General features: G+C 43.0%; 1 protein-coding gene across 7 annotated transcripts in view; it reads left to right on the top strand.

The window, feature by feature from the left end:
- Positions 1-20,672, top strand: part of PRELID2 (PRELI domain containing 2) — a 68,055-nt gene extending 47,383 nt beyond the window's left edge. For 6 of the 7 annotated variants that reach the window (XM_011217631.3, XM_011217633.3, XM_034656212.1 and 3 more), the window contains 2 exons: positions 12,260-12,329; positions 16,636-20,672. In XM_011217631.3, the coding sequence (XP_011215933.1) occupies positions 12,260-12,319 (60 nt within the window). In that variant the 3' untranslated portion in view covers positions 12,320-12,329; positions 16,636-20,672. Of the gene's footprint in view, positions 1-12,259; positions 12,330-14,039; positions 14,230-16,635 lie in introns of those variants that run through there. The other variant, XM_034656210.1, reaches the window with a different exon arrangement.
- Positions 20,673-21,075: the final 403 nt, after the last annotated feature.

The following is a 21,075-nucleotide window of genomic DNA, read 5'->3' as shown; positions in this document are numbered from 1 at the left end:
CAAATAGTCTTTAAGCCTGCATGACAATTCAGGAGTTTAAGCTAAGTGGGCATCCAGGACCATCAGAGATAATTCATGTAACAAGTAGATGGTCAGGGATTGAGATGGTGGCAGTAAAATATTTGAAAATAATAAACATGCTTTCATAAAATACTAGTTAGCAAGGGGGGGTGGTAAGCATGTGGTAGGGATGTTACAATTTCATTTTATAGTTCTATTCAGGTGAGATAAATAAAGTGCTTATTACAGAGATGTGTAGGTGTTGTAGGGGTGTTTGGGGTATTGGTACCTGATAATAGATATGTTGGCTTATTTTTAATCCATGCTTTTTGAAAACATAGACTGTTGTGGAAATTTGGAAAAAACCTTATACTATATTAATATTAACTATAATCTATTGAGTGTTTACCATGAGCCGAACACTGTACTATTTTATGAGCAGTGGGTTTTCCCAGTGAATCAGAGAGAGAGAGAGAGAGACTACTCCCACTGCTCCATTTTACAGATGAGGGAGTGGAGGCACAGAGGTTATTTTACTTGCACAAGGTCATCAGCCAGCAGGTGGCAGAGCTGGAATTCCAGGTGGGCTGACCTCAGAGCCCATCCTCTTAACTGCTGTACTCTTTGACTCCCTGACCTGGAGGACAGAATCTTTTCCCCCAGAGAACTTGGCTGAGGAGACAGGACTAATGCGTGATGGGTCTCCATCAGCGTGGGGTATGACCTTGGAGTCAGATGACCTTAAAGTCAACACTTGTCAGAACATAGAGAAAATGGCGTTGTCTTACTGTGAGACTTATTGTCTTACTTACTGTGAGACTTGCTTTCCTAGTGCTCCTTTACTCTCACACCTGCCCAGGAATCTTTGGAGATTTGGGAGCCATGTTCTCCCCACTGTTGTGGATAGAATTTCCAGCCCATCTATTAACTTCTCTGAGCTCGCTCTTCCACTCTGTTGTGCTAAATTCAAAAACAGAGACAATGAGAAAATAGGTATTTGTGGCCACCATAAATCTTCACATACCTCATATAAACCTAAGGCAGACGCAGGATTGAAAACTGAAACAGCTTTGGCCAGGGGGGCATTGACATCCTGGAAAAATGGGGGCTGTGTCTGCAGATTGTGCGGATTAAGTGCATTTGAGGCACGTAACTTTTGTGGATCAGATCTGTTGGAGGACTGGACTGGAATTCAGCTGGGTTCTTTGTGCTAAATTAAGATTCTTAGTTTGAGCAACAAGGCCAAGAAAATGTCATTGAGCCTTCTCAGATCAGGAATTAATACAGAATTCTGGGTAGAGCAACTTGCATTGCAAAGGTAATTTAATTTCTTAAAGGTACATCCAATAGTTAAACTTTAGTTGTGTACTTAAGCCCTGCAGCATACTAATTAAATGCTCTGTGAGTTTTCTGAGGTGCCCAGCTGTTCCCCTTGATCATTCTTCCTCCTCTGTAGGTGGTTATTTCTTATTCTGTCTCCCCACTCTGTGGGAGAATTTCATCTCTTGCTGAATGACCCCTTTTGTTGTGTCCACCCTTTGTGTGGGACTTGTGGTACCAGGCAGAGCCCTAGCAGGAGAGGGGGAGAAGGCCGGAGTGCCTGCCAGGTAAGGAGGAAAGAAGCCTGTGACTTGTGAACCCAAGTTTGTTGGAGTGATATTTCTTTGTCCCTTTCCATTTCTTTAGAATCCCACTTGCTGCCTAGGATTTGACCCTTTCCTTCCTCCCTCTTGTCCTTCCTTCCTTCCTTCCTTCCTTGAGAGAGAGGGGTCAGGGAGGGGCAGAGCAGGAGGGGGGGGAGAGAATCTTAAGCAGGCTCCAGGCTCATCGAGGAGCCCAACATGGGGCTTGATTTCACCATCCTGAGATCATGACCTGAGCCATAATCAAGAGTCAGACATTTAACCCACTGAGCCACCTTGACTCCTTATTTCTTGTCTAGCTTTCTTCCTTAGATTCTAGCTAAACTATTTTTCTATTTTTCTCTGAATTTCCTTAGTAAAGGAAAATGGTGGGTTTTTGAGAGTTAACTTCTTTTATATTGACACCAATTTAAGAAGAATTTAGAGGCTGTACCTATAAATGTTCTCAATCAGTGGCCTCTGGTGGGGATGTAGCTTTTTTACTTTTCAAGATACTAACATTTTTTAAAACTTATTTTTTCTATTCTCTTCGCTTCTTGATATGTTTGAGTATTTCATAATTTTAAAAATGGCTGTACTTCTCCCAAAAAGACTCGTTCAGCCTGTAAAAAAACAAAAAAATTAAGGTTTTGTTTAAAATGTTTTTAATAGGTGCTACCTGCACATAAATGTTTTAAAATATATATTTTCAGCAGAGCCATATAGGTTCTTTTGCCCTAGATCTCTTTGAAAACCAGCAGAATGTCCTGTACTGATCAGCTGTGTGACCTTGAGTAAGCCACTTAATTTTCTGAGTCTCATTGTCCTCATTTGTGAAGTGAGGACGATATTGGAACCTACCTCATCAAGTACGTGGGAGAAGTAAATGAGTTAAATGCATGAAATGCTCAGGACAGGACTTGGCAGACAGCAAATAATCAGTTACTATTTAAAAAGAAAAATAGGTGGAAACTTATTTTTCCTATTAAGGCTACGGAGTCCTGTAGAGGTTATGATAAGCCTGTCTTTGGGAGTCACGGAAGGAACTTAAATCTCTGGCCCCTTCCTTATAGGGTGTGTACAGATTGAGCCCCTGGTGAAATGCAAATGATACTATTTAACCTTCTGAGCAGAATAAAAGGGACTAGTATAAAGAAGTGCTGAAAATATCTTGGCACATATTAAATACTCCGGAAATGATAACTGTCATCTTGCCATTATAGCTCAAAGTGGCAAGTTCTTTTCAGTCTTTTCTATGCAGATTTTAAACAGTCATAATTAAGTATAAGTACAATTTCATGTCTTGCTCTTTTCGAGTGATACTGTATCACACAGGGCTACCACAGCAACTATAGAACCTGCAAAGCCAGCATTTTAATGACTGAGTCGTATTTCATCAAGTTGTTGTGTAGATTGATTTCCCTGTTTCTTTAGGATTGAGCACTGAAGTCGTTTCCGAGCTTCCCATTAGAAGGGAGACCATGTGAAACATTTTATACGCAGAATCTTCCATATTTTGTGTCATTACCTTAGAAAGGATTCCCTGAAGTACTGTTACCAGTATGTGACTGTTCATGATTCTGTCTCCTCAGTGAACAGCAGGCTCCGTGTGGGGCTCGGCACTCTATCCTCAGCACCTAGCGCAAAAAGTCCGTGCTCAGCAAATAGTTACTGAGCTAGTGAACACATGTGCACGGTATTGTGTGATTTTTCTGAATGTATGAAGACCTTATGTTTCTATCCTAGTTTTTTAAAAGATTATTTATTTATTAGAGAGCGAGTGAGCATGAGTGGTGCGGGGGAGGGGCCAGGGAGAGGGAGAAGCAGACTGCTGATCAGGGAGCCTGGTGTGGGGCTCGATCCCAGGACCCTGGGATCATGACCTGAGCCAAAGGCAGATGCTTAACCAACTGAGCCACCCAGGCGCCCCTGTTTCTGTCCTATTTTATTTTAAAATAATCTTAAAAGCAGCGAAACTTTTTAGCCATCGGGGTAATAGGAAAGGTAATAGTAGGTCATATTTATTGAGTGCCTTCTATGCCCCAGATACCATCCTCAGTACCTTATGTGCGTTACCTCCTGCAATTTGCTTAACGCTGCTCTGCAGTAAGGACTCTATGACCATTTTATAGATGGAGGGACAGAGGGTTGAGTCGACTTGCCCCAAATCACACAGGTGGTGAGTGGTGGAACCCTTGTTCACATGAGGCAGTCAGACCCTTATTCTCAGCACTTGATGACTAGTATATCCCCCCTACTTTACTGTTCCAGCAGCTCACCCCTTTCCATGTCAGCCAGTCTAACAAATGATTTCCCAGGGAACCTGAATTTCTTGGCCAGATTCCAAACAAGGTGTGAATCAGGTGTCCCTGAGCCTGGAGGGTTTGCTTCAGTTTCAGAATCTCTTACAGGTGTTTGTTATTTAAAAGTCTCACCTTTGCAGTTCACCAAGTGAAAGATGTGCACATGTATTTTTTTTAATAAACCTTAGCTTTTTTTTTATTGAAGGGAAGAATTTTATTACATTGTTAAACATTCAAGGCAGCTGGTAGATTTAGAACATCGTCCATGTGGGAGTTATTAATTCATGAAGGAATATCTGGGACCAAACAATACAAAGGATAAGATCCTAGGGATTAACCAGTAATGCTTCCATTTAGTTAGCAATTGAAATAGAACAATTTTTAAAGAGTATCAGCTGTGTTATTGCAACCATTTCTTTACTCTCTCTTTCCCCTTATCAGTTTATTATTTGATAATAATGGGGATAATGGAGATAATGGCTAGGGATTTTAAAGAATATTTGCGTCTTTGAGCACTACATGGTATTTTTTCCCCCTTTGCAAACGAATGACTCTTAAAAACAGCAGGTAGTTTATCTTTAGACTGTTATTTGAATGTAGTGATTTTATGATTTAGTCATTTATTTGTAGCTTTTGTTCTGGTTGCTTGTGTTAATTCGTAATAGTAAATGCTTACACTTGCCATGGATGTCATGGTTCTGCCGTTGCACAGGTAATGTGAAGGATGGGCAGTGGAGGTGAGCCCTCCTGTTTACGTAGCTAACGTTCATTATGGCCCTCCGGCCCAAAGCTGTAACCTCATACCTCATTCAACCTCTCCGGGCTTTTATTCCCAAGAAATAATGAAAGGCTTTTTGTGGGAAGTAACAGCCTCACTAGTTGGCTTTTGATAAAACCAAGGAATTCTGATTGGCAGATATTGGGTCGAAATGTTTCCTGTGCACATGCTTGTCCTCCAGCTTCTCCTAGTGCAGGAGAGAGCTTCACTTGGTATCAACAGAAAACAAAGTGCACTTGGAGATGAGGTGAGATGCTTTTATCCTTAGGGCAGCTTCAAGAATTACATGTGGCTTCGTCTCAGCCTGCCTCCCCTAAATAGATAAATTAAAATCACCCAGATGTAGATGGAAATAACTTTGGGATGGCAGGAAGGACTGTGCCTGAAGCAACATGTCATTTTTTGAGAAAACCCAAATGTACCTTTTTAAGGAGTCGGTATATTGCGGGCTCAGTCACAAAAACTTGGGTGTGAATCTGGATTCCGTACTTACATAGCTGGGTGCTGTTGGTCAAGTGTCTCAGCCTCTCTGGGTCTCATTTTCTTCATGCCACTGACTCGTACCTTGAGTGTGAGGATTAAATGAGACCAGCCTATAATGTGCTCAGCACAGCCTCGTAGGGCCATAGCGTTTCTATAAACAGTTCTTTCCTGTGACTTGGATTCTGGTTCTGTTCCCTTTGCTGAAGACCCTGTGACCTAGAGAAAGTTGGTTTACCCTGCGAGGCTCAGTGTCGTCGAACAGAAGTTTTACTAACTCTTAGAGGTGATGTAAAGATCAAGTAGAATGTGCTTGGAGAAATCTGGTCTAGGCACGAGGTGAGTCCTTGCTGACGTATCCTCTGGGTCACTGACCATCCACTAAATGGGGGGGTGCCTGGTTGTGGGAGTCCCATTGTGAGAGGCCCCTAGTCAGATGTGGGTCCACAAAGAAATCAGTAGCCGCTTTTCAGGCCCCAGAGAGGATGGGCGGGGATGTCTGACAAAAGTCTGTCATGTGTCAGTAACCGTATCTGTTGCCTCAGTGAACCCTCACAGCAGCCCCGCACGGACACGTGCTTGCTCACTTCCCTCCACCCACTGTGTGGGCCCAGAAACAAACTCACTGAGGCAAATACTCACTGCAGAAAGAGCTGGAGAGTTCCAGGTTGGTCACTTACTCACTCTGTGACCCTGAGCAAGTTACTCTCCTCTTTGAGGCCCAATTTCCTTACCTGGAAATGGTGAGAGTGAACGTGTCTTAGCTCAGGGAACTGTTGAGAGGATTAATGGAGATAATCTCAGTGTTGGTGAGATTTGGTGTGATGGGTTTTTGACTGACATATGGCTTTGGAAAATTATGTTTTCTTCAAAAGACACACAAGATTTGAAGACAGAATAGGCTGGCCTTACATGTAAAGAAAATTGTTGACGTATAGAAATTAATGTGAATGTGGGTGAAGAGAAGGGAAGAGATCAAAGATAAAAGGAGAATTATCTGGGCATCTAGTGGATTTATTTATTCTGTTAGAGACAACAAGCATGCTAGTAATCATTTTATCTCTCAGAACAGGGAAAAAGCAAGGCGAAATTATGCCTGCACTTAAATTTGATGAATAGTGAATAAATGCTCATAAAGGGAATTGATAGGAGCCTTGTGTTTTAGCTTGCTTGTTAAGAGTATAAGAGTTGGTACTGGACCCCTTCAGTGAGCCAGTTGGGAAGACTGTCTTATAATGAGGATTGACAGATGGAATAGGGGTAGAAAGCCTCCCATCAGTGGAGGTTTCTAACAGGTAACGAGATTGTTTGTCAGAAATGTCATGGATGGTGTGTGGCCCTAGGTAGGAGGCTGGTCTCTTGATTAGTTAGTAGTGAAAAAGCCATTTAGTCCAAGTCAGGAAAAATAAAATTATATATAGATCGTTCTAAAAAACTGAAAATGAAAATAGACTAATGGGGTTACACTGGAGGGTTGGGGAAGGAACTTCATAAAATAGGCAAACACCAATGCCTAAATGCCTTTTAGCCACTAAAATGTCTATGTCAGGTCAGAGTTTATTTGAGAACTGGCAAGATGGAAATGTCTTGATCTTCTTTCATCCTGATATCTGATCCCAGGACACTTCTCTAAGTCAGGTGGGCCACCTTCAGTTCCTCGCAAAGACTTTCCTCTCTGGTCTAGATAGTACAATGGCCTTTCCAGTTTTTAGATTTTATTCTTTGGGGGGTATATTCTTTTCCGTAAACAATTGTGAGAATAAACGTTCTCTTTAAGGAGAGGGAGTTTTATAACATGAAGCACAGACATCTGAGTTATTACGTCTGTTAATGTTCTGCAGTTACACCTAAAGATGTTGGGTTACTTATCAAAATAAAAATGAATCTTAACTCAAGAGTTTATTAGCTACTATGGGAAAATTATATTGAAGTCATTCTATCCGATATTCCTACTGATTATCTGGAAAGCATTGTATTTAAAATAATTTGTAGAGGTGATTAAATATTGATTCATATATTAAGGATCATGCCATTTAGGTTGGGAGCAGGGCTCAGATGTCTGATTTACCTATCAGGCTTTTGAACATAGTAAATAGGGAAGGGAAGAACACACTCTGGCTGTGTACCCAGCATTGTAATAGGCATTTTCACATATGCAGTCTCAGTTATGCCTTCTGCCCCCTTGTGCTGAAACATCCTGGGTCCTGGACTCTCAATCCTGATTCCTTTGGGTCACATCAAGACTCTTTGCCTCTTAGTTATTGTGTGATTTTGGTCTGGATGCTTAATTTTTCTGAATCTCAGATCTCATCCAAAAAAAAAAAAAGATAATCTTCTAAGGCAGATAGGAGAATAAAATAAGCCACTGGCAGGTAAAGCACTCAGCACAGTGCTTGGCATATAGTGTATGCCCATAATTTTGACTATTATTATTGTTTGGGGTTATCCCGGTTTTATGGATGAGGAGGACCTAAATGTAGAAGAATTAACCTCCATCAGATTAAAAGATGCTCTCTTGGGCAAAAGATGTCTTCTTGGAGAAGCTTTGAGCAGTGTGTCTCTTACCTTTAATGACAAAACTGAATGCGAATTCCTCCCTCTTTCCCACAGATGATGCCCACTGGCCAGCTGTTACTCCCATCTCCTGGAGCTTACTTTCTGTTGGGAGGGAAGGGATGGCTGACAGTACCAAATATTTGAAAAAGCATGGTCATTTTCTAGCGTGATGAGTGCTGTAAAGACCGTAGGACCAAGCTGTGTGATCCAGGCTGTGGCCAGGCTTTTGTAGTGAGGGCCATTGGGAGTCTCTGAGGAGGTGCTGGGTGAGTTGAGATCTCAGTATGGCAAGGAGGTAGCCCGCCACTGGTAGATCTGTAGATGTTCCTGCTGGAGGGAGCAGTGTGTGAAAGAGAAAGGAACTGAGCCTGTTGCCTGAATGGAAAGCAGGCCTGTGTCTACGCAGGGCACTGAGCTGAGTGGGGAATCCCTGGAGCCATGATAGTGAGTGTGCATGTATTTTAAGAGCAGTGGGACACTCTGGAAGGGTTGCAGCAGGGAGTGACATATTCTCATCCTTCCTTTTATTCATATGTTATGATTCTATACAGAGTAAATGAAAAGATTCGAAGAAAGTTTGTGTAAACCAACAGAATGAAAAAAATAGAAAAAGAAGTGAGGTCTGCTTGATGTAAATGTTTTTATCGAAGGCGTGAGTGGTTTTATAATGCGACCTTCAGCATTTGACATTATTGCACTTTGTGAACCCCTCGTGGCTAATCCAGATTCTTCGGGACCCATTTTAGGTCCTACCTCTGCTGTCAAATTCTTTTCACATCATTCTTTCCCACTTTTTTTTTTTTTTAATACTTTCATTCTTTATTCTTTCCTTGTTCTGTTCTTCAATCTCCTGGGCAGTGCTTGTTTTCGACTGCACTTTGAAGAATGCTAACTACCGGGCAGGATGCTGCTGTAATGCTAAAATTCAGACTCCTTCAGCCTGGCCTTCAAAAGTAATCAGTTTATCAGTCTTGTAAGCCATCAAAATCAAGGACTTTTTGTGTGCCAGACTCTGCATCCATCTTTGATTGTTGTGGTAGTTAAGTGAGCAGTTCTTGTTTTGTCGTTAGAGAACTGCTTGAGAACTTTGCAATGTTTAGAAGGTCTACTAGCACTCTCTTTGGGACCTCCTAGGTCAATCAGGGCTTCTTAAGGAAGCGTCAGTTGGAGAACAGAGTAAAGACACTGTCTGGATCGAGCCACCTTTAGTCCAGTTTTGTCCAGCTCCCCTTCAGACAAGCTTTTTGTTTCCCACAATAATCAGCTGTTTCTCTGAGACTGTTAGCACGGGGGAGCTGTGAAGTGTTTTCAATCTGTGAGACTCTGGAACGCCTTTGTGGGGCTGTGCTTGGCCCGCGCAGTGTTGGTATTAGGGAAATGAGACCGTGAGAGAGCTCACTTATCTGTACATTGGCAAATAGGGAAAGATAGCCTTGTAATAGAAAAAAATCTCGGAGGGGAAGGCATAATAAAATCAAGCTGGTTTATGGTTCGTCAGTCCAAAAAGCTTTTAAGCCATATCTATGAAGGTGGATTCGCTTAATGTTTTTTCTGCATTTCAGGCCTGGTTGTGTGATAAGTGGTGTAAATTTAGCCTCTTTAAGCCTGATCTCCTAGGGGTTGAGTTTTAAGCATTGGAACTTTATTTGAAAGGACTCTATCGATTGGGCTTTTATTTGGTCTCTCCATACTAAAGAGAGGCACTAAGTAATGGTTTGGCCTCCCTGTTAGGGTTTTTGTTTTTGTTTTTTTTTTTTAAATTCACTTTATAGGTCTCTCTCTCTGCCCCCATTCTCCACCTTCTATTTCTAACTGTTCTCCTTAAAAAGACTAAAGTGGTATGAGAGAGGGGGGGGGAAAAAGGGAAAGAAAAATCAACTGTCACATTGTGAACTTATTAATTGATTCAATAAATAACGTCTTTCAATTCCCAAGGCAAACCTCAAAGTCTTCACTTATGTCAATTAGTGTTCAGCTCGGTAAGTGGTGGCATTCTTAATTTAGACGGATGGGGAGAGTTCACCAGTGCTCACTTCCTAAGGAGGGAGTGCACTTTCCTGTTTTTAAAGACGTACCACCAGATTTATGCAAAAAGGAGGTTGCAACGGAATCAATGTGGCTATTTTTATTCTTCCTGGAAACAGAGGGAAGGCATTTAATTATTGTTCAGGGTTTTGTTGAAACAAACTAATGGAAACAAGGGGAATGAAAACTACTAGATTGTAAGCTCCCTGTGGGCAGGGGCTCTGTCTTGTTTGTTTACCGTTTAATCTCCAGTGCACACAGTAGGTCCATAATATTTGTTGAGTGGATCTGTTGATGAATGAATGAGAGCAGAAATGAATGCAATTAGATCTTAGGGTAAGGTGGTTTTGTCCCCCCTCTCCTCCTTACCCCCTATTTCTTTGCAAGGAGAGTAGCTCTAAGAGGACCAGAGGACTGTGTGTACCATATCTTCCGAAACGCATTCCCAGACTGGCAGGGCCAGAGGGGATCTTCGAGGTGGTGTCAGGCTGCCGTTCACAAATTCTGGTAAATGTACCAGTTGTGCTTCAGAACCACATGAGGTACATTACAAATCTACAGGTTCCAGGCTCCAGGCCCAGACATGTTGACGGTGTGGGTCTCGGTAAGGCGTGGGGATCCCTGTGTGCTTCCGTGGGTCCCCCTCCCAGTTCTGGTGTGCAGCTGCACTACCCCTTTGGCCTTGCTGTCCCCTCAGCTCTCCAGTCGCAGTTACTCCTTGGTAAAAAGTGACTCAGCTAAAGTACCCCCAAAATAACTGGCGGTACTGTGACCAGAACCCGGCTCTCCCGACTCTGACAGCCATGCTCCTGGTCTTAGAGTTTGCAGCTTTGGTTCACCCCCACTCTGTGCTTCTCAGCATTCTGTCAGGATCCTTTAAGTGGTACTTCTTCCTTGTAGGACCGGGGCAGTCTTTGTGGCGATGGCTGGCCACAAGCGGAAGGAGCATCGGAAACCGCAAGGATATGTTACATTTTGTTTGGTGTACTCTGGCACTCGGTATATTTTATGGTCTTCTCTAGGGGCTCACTCCCTTGCCGTGCCACAGAGTAAACCCCTGGTAGGAAGCCCCTGCCTTTCTCCAGAAGCTCCCTGTTTACCAGACCTGCCTGATCACAGGACTTACCTGTGTGCTTGCTAAAGGTGCACAGCCCTGGGGCCTGCTTGAGCCCTATTAAATCAGAGTCTTCCTGGGAGCGGTCTGGGGACCGGTGTTTTAAGTTAGCTTAGATTATTCCTGTTCCCTGTAAACTACTTTCTAGTTCCTGAGAACAGTGTCTCCCATTCCCCCTGCTCTGACCTCCTTAAAACTCTAGTTCATAATTACATCATCATCCTGTCTTTCTGTGTGAAGGTTTATCCCCTGGTCTGCAGAACTTGCTCTTGAATGAGGAAAGAGGGAGTGTCTGCTTTCCTCTTTCCTTTGGGCAGATTTTGACTGGCAGGGTGGGTGCATGGACAGGTCGGGATGTGCATTTGTGGAATGAGCATGTGAGAAGGGTCAGGGGAACCTCTGAAGCCAGAACAGAATGGCTCTGTTCTTTCCTTGCATTATTACTCAGCAGACGTAGGATTTTGGGAAAATTGCTTAAACCTCTTGGAGTTAATGTTTCCTCATCTGTAAAATGGGAGTAAGAATAGTACTTGTTCAGGGGTTTTGTGTGTATTAAACCAGGTATCCCAGGCTGGCTCTTGGGACATGGACTCAGAGATGGAGACTTTTGTGCAGAGGGTGACTGGAGAGGGCCCTTGGGAACAGCCCTTGCTAGAGGGAGTGGGGGAAGCAGGGTCAGGCAGGAGGGGACTTTGAACTGTGTGTTGTTGTGGTGAAGGTCTCAGCTGATCCCACGGGGACCTCTAGACATGGGATGTCCTTCACGGTTGCCGGAGTTGAGGGAAGGGGGCTGGGCCTGTAGACCCCTGTATCCACCAGTCCTTGGATGTGGGCCGCTGCTGGAGAGGGGACATGGCCTCAGGTAAGGCAGCTCCGTGTGGCTGAGAGTGGTAGTGCCTCCAGTGCTGGCAGGTGGGGAAGAGGTGCCCAGTGCCGAAGGGGTCTCCGTGGTGCACCCTGCACCCACTACCCAGGACCATGATCACGAAAACCTGGGCAGCCAGCATAGCGCATTCGTAAGTGCTCAATAAATACTCATTATTGCCATTATATTCCAGCTCTGGCAATGCCACTTAGCAGCTGGGCTACTTTCAAGAAGTGACTTACCTTCTCTTGGCCTGTTTTCTTATGTTTAAAATGGAGATTCTGAACTCTCCTGTGCCCACTTCCCTTGACTAATTCTGAGTGCATGTAGAGAAAAGGTATGTGAAATTGGTGAGGAAAATATTATGAAAATGTAAGGTATGACTATGGGCTTACTTTTCTGAAATGCATATAGGGCCATGATTTGGATTCCTTGAAGGGAAAGGGTCGTGACGTATATAAAAGTGCTTGTGCGTGAACTGTGGCGTTCTCATGATTCTTTCTTCTCTCTCTCTAGGGAATTAGAATAATGGAGATGCTGCTGAAGGAACAGTGTGGTGCCCCCTTAGCCGAATAAAGAATCATGAGTGAGTACCAAAAGCAAAATCAGAATTCTTTCCTCCAGCCATGTTTTCATGCTTGCAAGCCCTGTTTTAGGCATCAGCCTCCCTGGGCTACTCTGCTGTACATTCTCCGGTTACGGGCAGAGAAGCCTGTCTCACAGGTGTTTCGTTATCTCTTCAGTACCTTCATTGACTTCGTTCTTTGATTTTCAGAGTGGTTTGGTACCACGTGCTGGGTTACAACTGCATTCAAATGGTTTAAACCGCTCAGCACAATCCAGCATGATTACAACCCTCAAGGTGCCATAGATTTGTAGACTGTGGTTCAGGATTAGCTGAAGCTTAATTTTATTGTTCTGGGAACAATGAAAGGAAGGGTTTAAAAGCTGTATTTGAAGCAGGAAGAGAAAACAGAACAGGGGCATGTTTTGATTGGCCAGGGAAATAAGTGTGTTTTATTGGTCATAAATACTTGTAGTGGTTGGGAGTGGCTGCCTGAAGCGCTGTAGAGAAGGATTCTGACGTCTTGAGAATGTTCTCGGGCTCTGGGTAAGGGTGCCATGCCTAACACTGCGTGCTGTGTGCGGAGGATGCTGGAAAGGCACCTGCCACCTCTTGTTGAGGACAAATACTGTCGGGGTCACAGGTAGCAGGGGGTTTTTAGAATTAGTTTTTTTTTCCCTTAAGTTTTTATTGTCCACATGAAGGAGAATGGTCTCCATCGCAGAAGGGACAGAACGAAGTTATTTAAGAGAGAACCAGAGCCTAAAATAAATGAGTGCAATGGATTTGCATCTGACCAAATTTATTGAACTTGAATTTTTAACTTGAGTAAAGCAAGCATTGTCTTGGGTAATTCAATATTACCTCAGATTCCCTTATGTTGGCTTAAAACTATAGTACGCTTGGTTTCGTAGCAGCAACCTTGGACTCTAATTGTGATATACAATAAAGTCTGAGAACAATTAACCAAAGGAGAAGCAAAATGAACATTTATGTACAAGTCCTTCGCTCGGCATTGAACGCGTGCTAGGCAGGCCTGGGAACAGATTTATTCATGACTGGGGAGGCTAAATAAGATAATTTCATTTAGCACAAGCACGGCACATGGCAGGTGCTCAAAAATGTTGAAGAGCAATCGAAATATGCTGCCTTCCTACATCTACTCTGTTCTTTGAAAACGAATTTTGAGGCATTTTTGTGAGGCTCGCAAGTAGCCCTAGAGCTAATGTCCTGGAGCATGGATCCCATCTTATCCCAAAGGGTGAGGTCTAAGGTCAGCTCCAAGTTAAATGAGAGAACGTGATGGGACTCCACTTAGAAGTATATATTGTTTTTCAAACTTCAGTTTAATGATTTGGAGCGTCCTTGACTATCAGAATCATCTGGAGCATCTGTTAGACATAGTGCGATGGGCCCCACTCTCAGAGTTTCTGAATCGGTAGGTCTGGGGTGCTGTCCCAGGATTTGTATTTCTAGTGGGCTCCCAGGTGACGGCGATGCTGCTGGCCCAGGGCTCTCGCTTTGAGAACAGTTGTGTTAGATGAGGTCTTGTCTCTGAGTGGAGACAGATGAAATACAAGGGCCCTGAGCAAGCTAATAGCTGGGGTCTTCAAATTGTCGTCACGGATTTTGTTGCCTTTAGATTAATTGGAGGAATGATTTTCTTGTGTGGCTTTTCCTTGATTTTAGCATCTCAGCCACGTGCTGTTTAACTTTTTTTTCTTTCTTAAGTGGTGACATGCTCCACCCTGGAGGAAAGACAGCTGAAAAGAACAGAGATGACCCTCACACCAACTTGTGTTTTTGATTTTGAATGAAGAAATTCAACAAGCCATCACCTATTGCCATAAATTACCCATGTTCTTGTGTTTTTTCTTTTCTTTTTTTTTTTAAAGATTTTATTTATTTATTTGACAGAGACACAGCCAGCGAGAGAGGGAACACAAGCAGGGGGAGTGGGAGAGGAAGAAGCAGGCTCCCAGCAGAGGAGCCCTATGCGGGGCTCGATCCCAGGACTCTGGGATCACGCCCTGAGCCGAAGGCAGAGGCTTAAGGGCTGAGCCACCCAGGCGACCCTCTTTGTTTTTACTGTGGTTGAAAGCCAAGCCATGAACTCGGGGCTTTACGTTGTTTCTAAAACCAACTTACTGCCACTCAAGTGAAGTGGTTGAGGTTTGGGGACTACCAGGATTTTAGTGTGGGACAGTTGTATTCAGGGCATTTAATGCAACAGAGGTTTTGAAGGATTTACGTAATTCAGGCTCTCTTAATTCATGACCCAGGGGGGCAAATGTGAAGTAAGGGATATATATATATATATATATATATATATATACACACACACACACACTGTTACCACATAAATCTAACCCAAATTAGAGCCTGCTGCCAAGGCTATAAGCATTTTTTCAGTATCCATTTTATTGAATTATTATTTATGTACAAATAAATAGACCAATTTTAAGCATACAGTTTGGTGAGTTTTGACAAATACATAGTTATGTAAGCATCGCAAAAAAGATGATATAGAACATTTTAAGGCTTTGATGTTGCTGCCGTGTTTTTGCCAGCTTATTGCTCCCTTTTTTTTGTTGACTATTATTACAAAGTTTTGGCAAGCTTGAAATATGCCTGTTTTAATGGAACTTCTTTTCTCAAAATTGGCTCTATGGAAAATGGAAGAATGGTTGTTAAAATGGAAGAATGGTTGTTTTTATGAGCAATAAAATGTCACATTTAAAGGAGGGGGGTCGGTATCAGGTAAGGCTGTAGAGGGTCAGTCAGTTACTGCCCTCAGGCCAAATCCAACCTGCTTTCTGCTTTTGTAGATAAAGTTTTATTGGAACACAGCTATGTCGCTGGCTTTGTTCGGACTGCGAGACCCACCGAGTCAATAGCTGTGACAGAGAGCTCGCTTCCTGCAAGACTTAAAATATTTCCTGTCTGGTCCTTTAAGGAAAAGCTTTCTATCCCCTAGGTTTGAGCGTGCCCCATCCTAAGGATCAAGGAGTCTTGTGGTGGTTGTTTAGCCTTTTTTATATAGCATTGGACCGCATGCTACCTGTGTTTCAAAGTTAATAGTGTGACAGTTTATTCTCCCTGTATTAGTGCTAACCTCACCACTCAGATGATTTTATTTTAAGGCCTACAAAAGCATTGAAATTATCACAACAGTGAAGTTAAACCAGCAGCAACAGTCATCATTACCATTGCTCGTGAAGTCCCAGTACACGTGCATCATGGAGTAGAGATGTAGGCATTTTGTTTAGCAGATAAAGCAGCCCTGTNCTAACCGCTGTGTCACCCAGGCGCCCCTGTTTAGCCTTTTTTATATAGCATTGGACCGCATGTTACCTGTGTTTCAAAGTTAATAGTGTGACAGTTTATTCTCCCTGTATTAGTGCTAACCTCACCACTCGGATGATTTTATTTTAAGGCCTACAAAAGCATTGAAATTATCACAACAGTGAAGTTAAACCAGCAGCAACAGTCATCATGACCATTGCTCGTGAAGTCCCAGTACACGTGCATCATGGAGTAGAGATGTAGGCATTTTGTTTAGCAGATAAAGCAGCCCTGCGATGCGGCGGGAGTCTAGGTCCTGTGTACAGCGGACTCCATTTGCCAGTTCGAATTTTGCAGTTCTAAATTAAAAAAAAAAATTCTGTGGGATTTGGATGACATTATTTACTATTTTTATATCAGGGAGACATTATTTACTATTTCTATATCATACCACATTTCAGATTTGCATGATTTAAATTCAAATAGACTGTGACCATCTTGTATGTGGTGCCCAGTCCTCAAGCTACTCCCCAGAACTCTCTGGCCTGTGTATCCACGTGGGCATTTGAAAATTAGAAAGCTTCGAAGGTGATTTTGTCATGAGCCAGAATGGAGGTGTGAAATCTCACTAACCAGTATGCTCATGGTGTTGCTGCTGACATATCCATTTGATAGATTTTTGATTTCCTGTCATTTTTGAATAAAACAAATAGCCCTGACATCTGTTTGTTCTTGCCTCTGGCAGCTTGGTGAGGTTTGATAACATGGCAGAGTTCTTTCACACTGGAATGATTAAGCCCTCAGTTTTAGCTCTGTCTTAACTCCCCTTTGAACCAGCTCCTCTGGGTCACTGGACTTAATAAAATAAGGTGCTAGCTTTGTTTGAAGATCATTAGGAGGCAGAAATGCAGTTTCTTCAAGAATTATCCATAGTGCTAGAATTCAGGTGACTTTTAAGAGTTGCTTCAGAAAAGAGGCAAATAAGTATTGATTGGCGAGACATGTTTATTAGGTGATAGAGCCTGTTTGCTTTCTCTTGCAGGGGAGCTGTGTTATGCTACTTTTTCTCGAGAATCCCTTCTTGGCTGTAACACATCACTGATGCAGTTTTCCAAATACAAGCTTAAGGATACAGTGTCGGCAGCTTAAAGAAGAGGAGACCTCCGTGCCAGGGTGTGAAACTCTATCCTCCCCTGGGAGCCTGACTCAGCTAGTGGCCCTCTTGGACATGAGACCTTCTAGGTGGATTTTTATGACACAGTATCTTTATGATTTACAAATAAAGGAAAAAACCCAGAGAAGGTGATGTCTGCCCTTCTTCAGGATGTCCTGCTGATTGCCTGGTGATGGTGTCAGGGAAGCCAAGGATGGGCTAGAGGCCTGGCAAGTGGCACTTGTGCCCGTATGTTATCAGCATTATTGCTCGTAGGTTTCATGAGAAGATTTTGGGACCGATAAAGGAGTTGAACCTGATACTTGATGCATAGGTGTCCTACAACAGAAAGGAACGTACCAGGCCTATGTTGAAGCTATGCCAGATTTAGAGTAATGTTTGATTCTCAGAAATCGGGAGCATTTGATATCTACCCATAAGTACTACCTGAGGTCCATCAGTATAGCTTCTGTAACGTAACATGTCAGCTGTGGGATTTGGTCTTCTCAAAGAACATAGCGTGGAGAGCAGGGAGGCAGGGTGTAACTTTGGCATTGTGAAATGTGGAGCCGATCCCTCTCTGTGTTTCACTGGCAAGTGGGGAGAACTGGGCACAGATGTCTCTGTCTAGTGATGATTAAACACAGAAGGGCGGGTGGGGGGAGTTTATTGCGAAAAGCACAGGTGTGGGAATTTGACAGACCTGTGTTTGAGTGCAGGTGTTGCCACCCACTGCTCAGTGATGCATCATTTACATAATCTTCAATCTTTCTGAAGCTCCTTCGTTTTAATTGTACAACGGGGTTATAGGATTAACTTCGTGAGGTTGTTGGACTGATTTGAGATCACGTCTACCAAGTGCAGTATGCTACTACCTCTTGCAGAGTAGAAGTCTCGTAAACAGAAGTCATTATTATGTGAAACCATTTTGAAAATGTACTTTTCAGATGTATTGTAAGGTAGTATTACCGTTTGAAAATTAGGTGACAGTAGTTTGCATTTCTCGTGATTGGAAGCCAAAATATAAATGCATACTACCTAACAGCTTGAAGAGAGGCAGTAATTTGGAATTTTATCTGCTTAAGATAAAAATTGGGCCATTACTGGAAAGACTGGGGGAAATCGTTTTTTTTTTTTTTAATATTTGAAAATTTTTCCACTTAGTGCAAGTGATGAATTTCAAAGCAATTTCATTTTTACATACAAGCCTGCCAGCGTAAGCTGCTTCTTACTGTATTTGAGCTGTTTGTGCTGCTTGAGTTTTGTCCCTTAGGATAATTCTCATTTTTTTCATTCTTCAGGTGTGTTGGAGGGAAAAAGAGTGGTAGAAACCAGAACATACTTTGACTTCCTTTTCCAGGTTGTAAATGTCATTTGGTAGGCTTTTGGGATAATAGCCCATTTCAGAAAATAAAAGGTGATGTCAATTATCCCAAAGGTGAGAGGTTAGAAATCCGTATTTGGAGGTTGACATTGGGATGAACTTAATGCTTCATACTCAGCAACATGCCTCCTCTGACGGCAGTTCTCAGCCTTGGGTGTTCATTAGAACCGCCCGGGGAGCTCTAGGTGCCACCACCTGCTGCCCGGATTACAGCCAGAGCAATATAGCAGAATCTCCGGGGGTGGAACCTGGCGTCCGTATTTTTTAAAGCTCCCTGGGTGGTTCCAGTAGGCAGCTAGGGATGAGAACGCTGTAGTGAATTCTAAGTGATTTTCAGATGTTACCTGATTTCTTTCTCAACACTTCTAAAGTAGGAAAGGATCTTTGTAGCAAGAATTTTTGTTAGAACTAGAAAGAGTGAAGCACAGAGAACCGGAATTTTTGCTCTAATTGCCTGGAGCTGGGGTGGCCAGTGCAAATGGCTTTGGGCACCTGGCAGGTGATCTCATGAGTCACTTGGGCAGGTGGCCACTGGGACACCATGGGGACACACACCTGTGTAAAGGTGGGCAGCTGCTGCCTGGCTCCCCCACACTGTAGCCGTGTAGCTGGCTTTTCGAGTGATTCCAATTTCCAGTTTGGTAGGAAAAGACAGATTATTTGAAAGGGAAGAATTCTCCCAGTTTTTACAGGTTGGCGATAATTCACAGTTGTTTAAAACATTGTACCGGCCATACAAAACGTGTTTGCCAGTAGTTTTCAGCCTCTGCCTCAAGAGTGTTAAGACCTAGCTTAAACACCCCAGCCAATTTTTAATAGATTTGCATTTTCCCATTCTGGATGTCAGCTGCATTCTGCCTCTTCTGCAGGACAGCTTTGAGATGTATTTTCTTTCTATTCCCAGGAAAACTTCTGGTCACTCAGTATTTCTTTTTTAACGCTCTTCAGGCATCCATTGCTTTGAGCTTCACATATATGGCTTAGAAATCTTATGCTCTTTTTAAAATTAATTAGAGCTTGTTAGAGTTTATTTTTATTTTATGTCAGAAATCCTTTTCCTGTGAGAAATGTCAAAACCTGGAGTTCCGCCCTACTGGGCATATTAGAAATAAGTGTGGGAAGGGGTTAATTCACAGACCCGGCCAGTTGCCTCCTGACTGGGTGGCCTAGCCTACACTTCATTTAGAAAAAAAAAAAGAAAGAAAGCCCAGCCTGGAGCCCAACGAGGGGGTTGAACTCACAACCCTGGGATCAGGACCTGAGCTGAGATCAAGAGTCAGACCCTTAACCGACTGAGCTACCCCAGTGCCCTTGAGCCTGCACTTCAAGATGGTGATTTTGTAGAGTGATGGCCACACTTCTACTTGTCCCAGAAATCCTCGGGGAAGAGTGCTAAACTGTAGGCTCCCAGACCCTCCCTCAGAGATTAGGATTCATGAAACTGCATTTGGGACCGGGGGATCTACATTTTAAAGCGAATTCACCAGGAGATTCAGTCGTGCTGTTCCACAGACCATATTTTGAGAAACGCTGATTTCGGGGCCATGTTCTTGCCCTTGTAGCATGTAAAAAGGTTTTGTGGTCATTTGGGCCCACTGATCAATAGACTTGACCGCTCAGGACGCAGTATAAAGTTCTTAATGCAGAGGTAAGCTGACTGAGGCTATCCCTTCATGATTGAGGCGCTTTTACCATGAAGGGGCTTTTATGGTTTCAATCATATGTGGATAAAAAAGGTGCTGTATTCTTTTTATAGAATTGCTTTGTGTATTTTATAAGCAGTATATATGTGGTAATAATATCCCATTTGTCAGACATTGTAGGGTACATGGTGTAGACAAGTCAAGGTGGTTCTTTTAAGTCACACATCTTTTTTCCTTTATTTGAACCATTTACATTGTAACTCTTAGTATACATTTCCCTGCTTTTGTGTACAATCTCGTAGAAATAATGAAAAAATGTTAAGGTCATCCTTTATGTTTTTCATTGTTGCAGGCCCTATTTGGGTTTGTTAAAGCCCCTCCACCAAATGGCTCTGCTCCTTGAGCTCTGCAGTGGTTGCCTGCCCCTGGGAAGCTTCCTCTCGTTCTGTCTGGGGTTGGGAACTCATGTCACTGCATGCTGTACGTCTCAAGTAACAGTAAACAGGATTGGAGGGGCTTTTCTGAGAACAGTAAAACGAACGAGCATTGCTGCATTGACCTGGTGACGATATTTTACTCTTTTCCTGTACCTTCCTGATTTCTCAGCTACACTTGTCAAATCTTTGACCTCAAGGTAAGTGAGATGTTGCTGAAAGTGATGTCTTTTGACCTAGAAGCCATTGTCTCCCCCAGCCGTGTTTGTGTTTTTATATATGCAGTTGTAGAATGTGAAACGTTAAGTACATTAAATTCAAACGAACATCTCTCAGGCCACATTTTTGTGTAGGATCATAGTATTTTTGATTCGGTATTATTGTGATTTGGAGCTATAAATTAGTTGTATGGCTATGAAATTCAGTCCTGTAGACATTCTGAAATAAAGGTGTTATGACTAATTTTATGCATGATCTTTAGTTTCTTGGGGTATCACGTCACCCAGCAGAGCTTGTGTTTATGGGTAGTGATGACCCCAGTCCTTTACAGCAGCCCCAGTTGCAAGTGTTACACCAGCCAGATGATGTTAGCTCCCCGCATCCCCCAAGGTGAGCTGTTGCACTTTCTCCCGGAAACAAGCAGAGGCTCCTTTGAGTGATCTGAGTGGGCCGTGTGCAAATGGAGCAAAGGTCCTGGTGGGCCAGGAGAGAAGGAATGAAGCACAGTGCAGACACAGCAGCGTGAAATCATGTGACCCCCTAGAGCGTGGGAGACACAGCCCCTACTTTCTGTACTTTGTTTCTGTGAGAGTTCCATGCGATCCTTTCACTTGTCTGCCTTTCACTTAGATGAATTTGAGTGGCTTTC

Source organism: Ailuropoda melanoleuca, chromosome 3 (assembly GCF_002007445.2).
Source record: "Ailuropoda melanoleuca isolate Jingjing chromosome 3, ASM200744v2, whole genome shotgun sequence".
NCBI lineage: Eukaryota > Metazoa > Chordata > Mammalia > Carnivora > Ursidae > Ailuropoda > Ailuropoda melanoleuca.
This window is presented reverse-complemented; position numbering and strand designations above follow the sequence as displayed.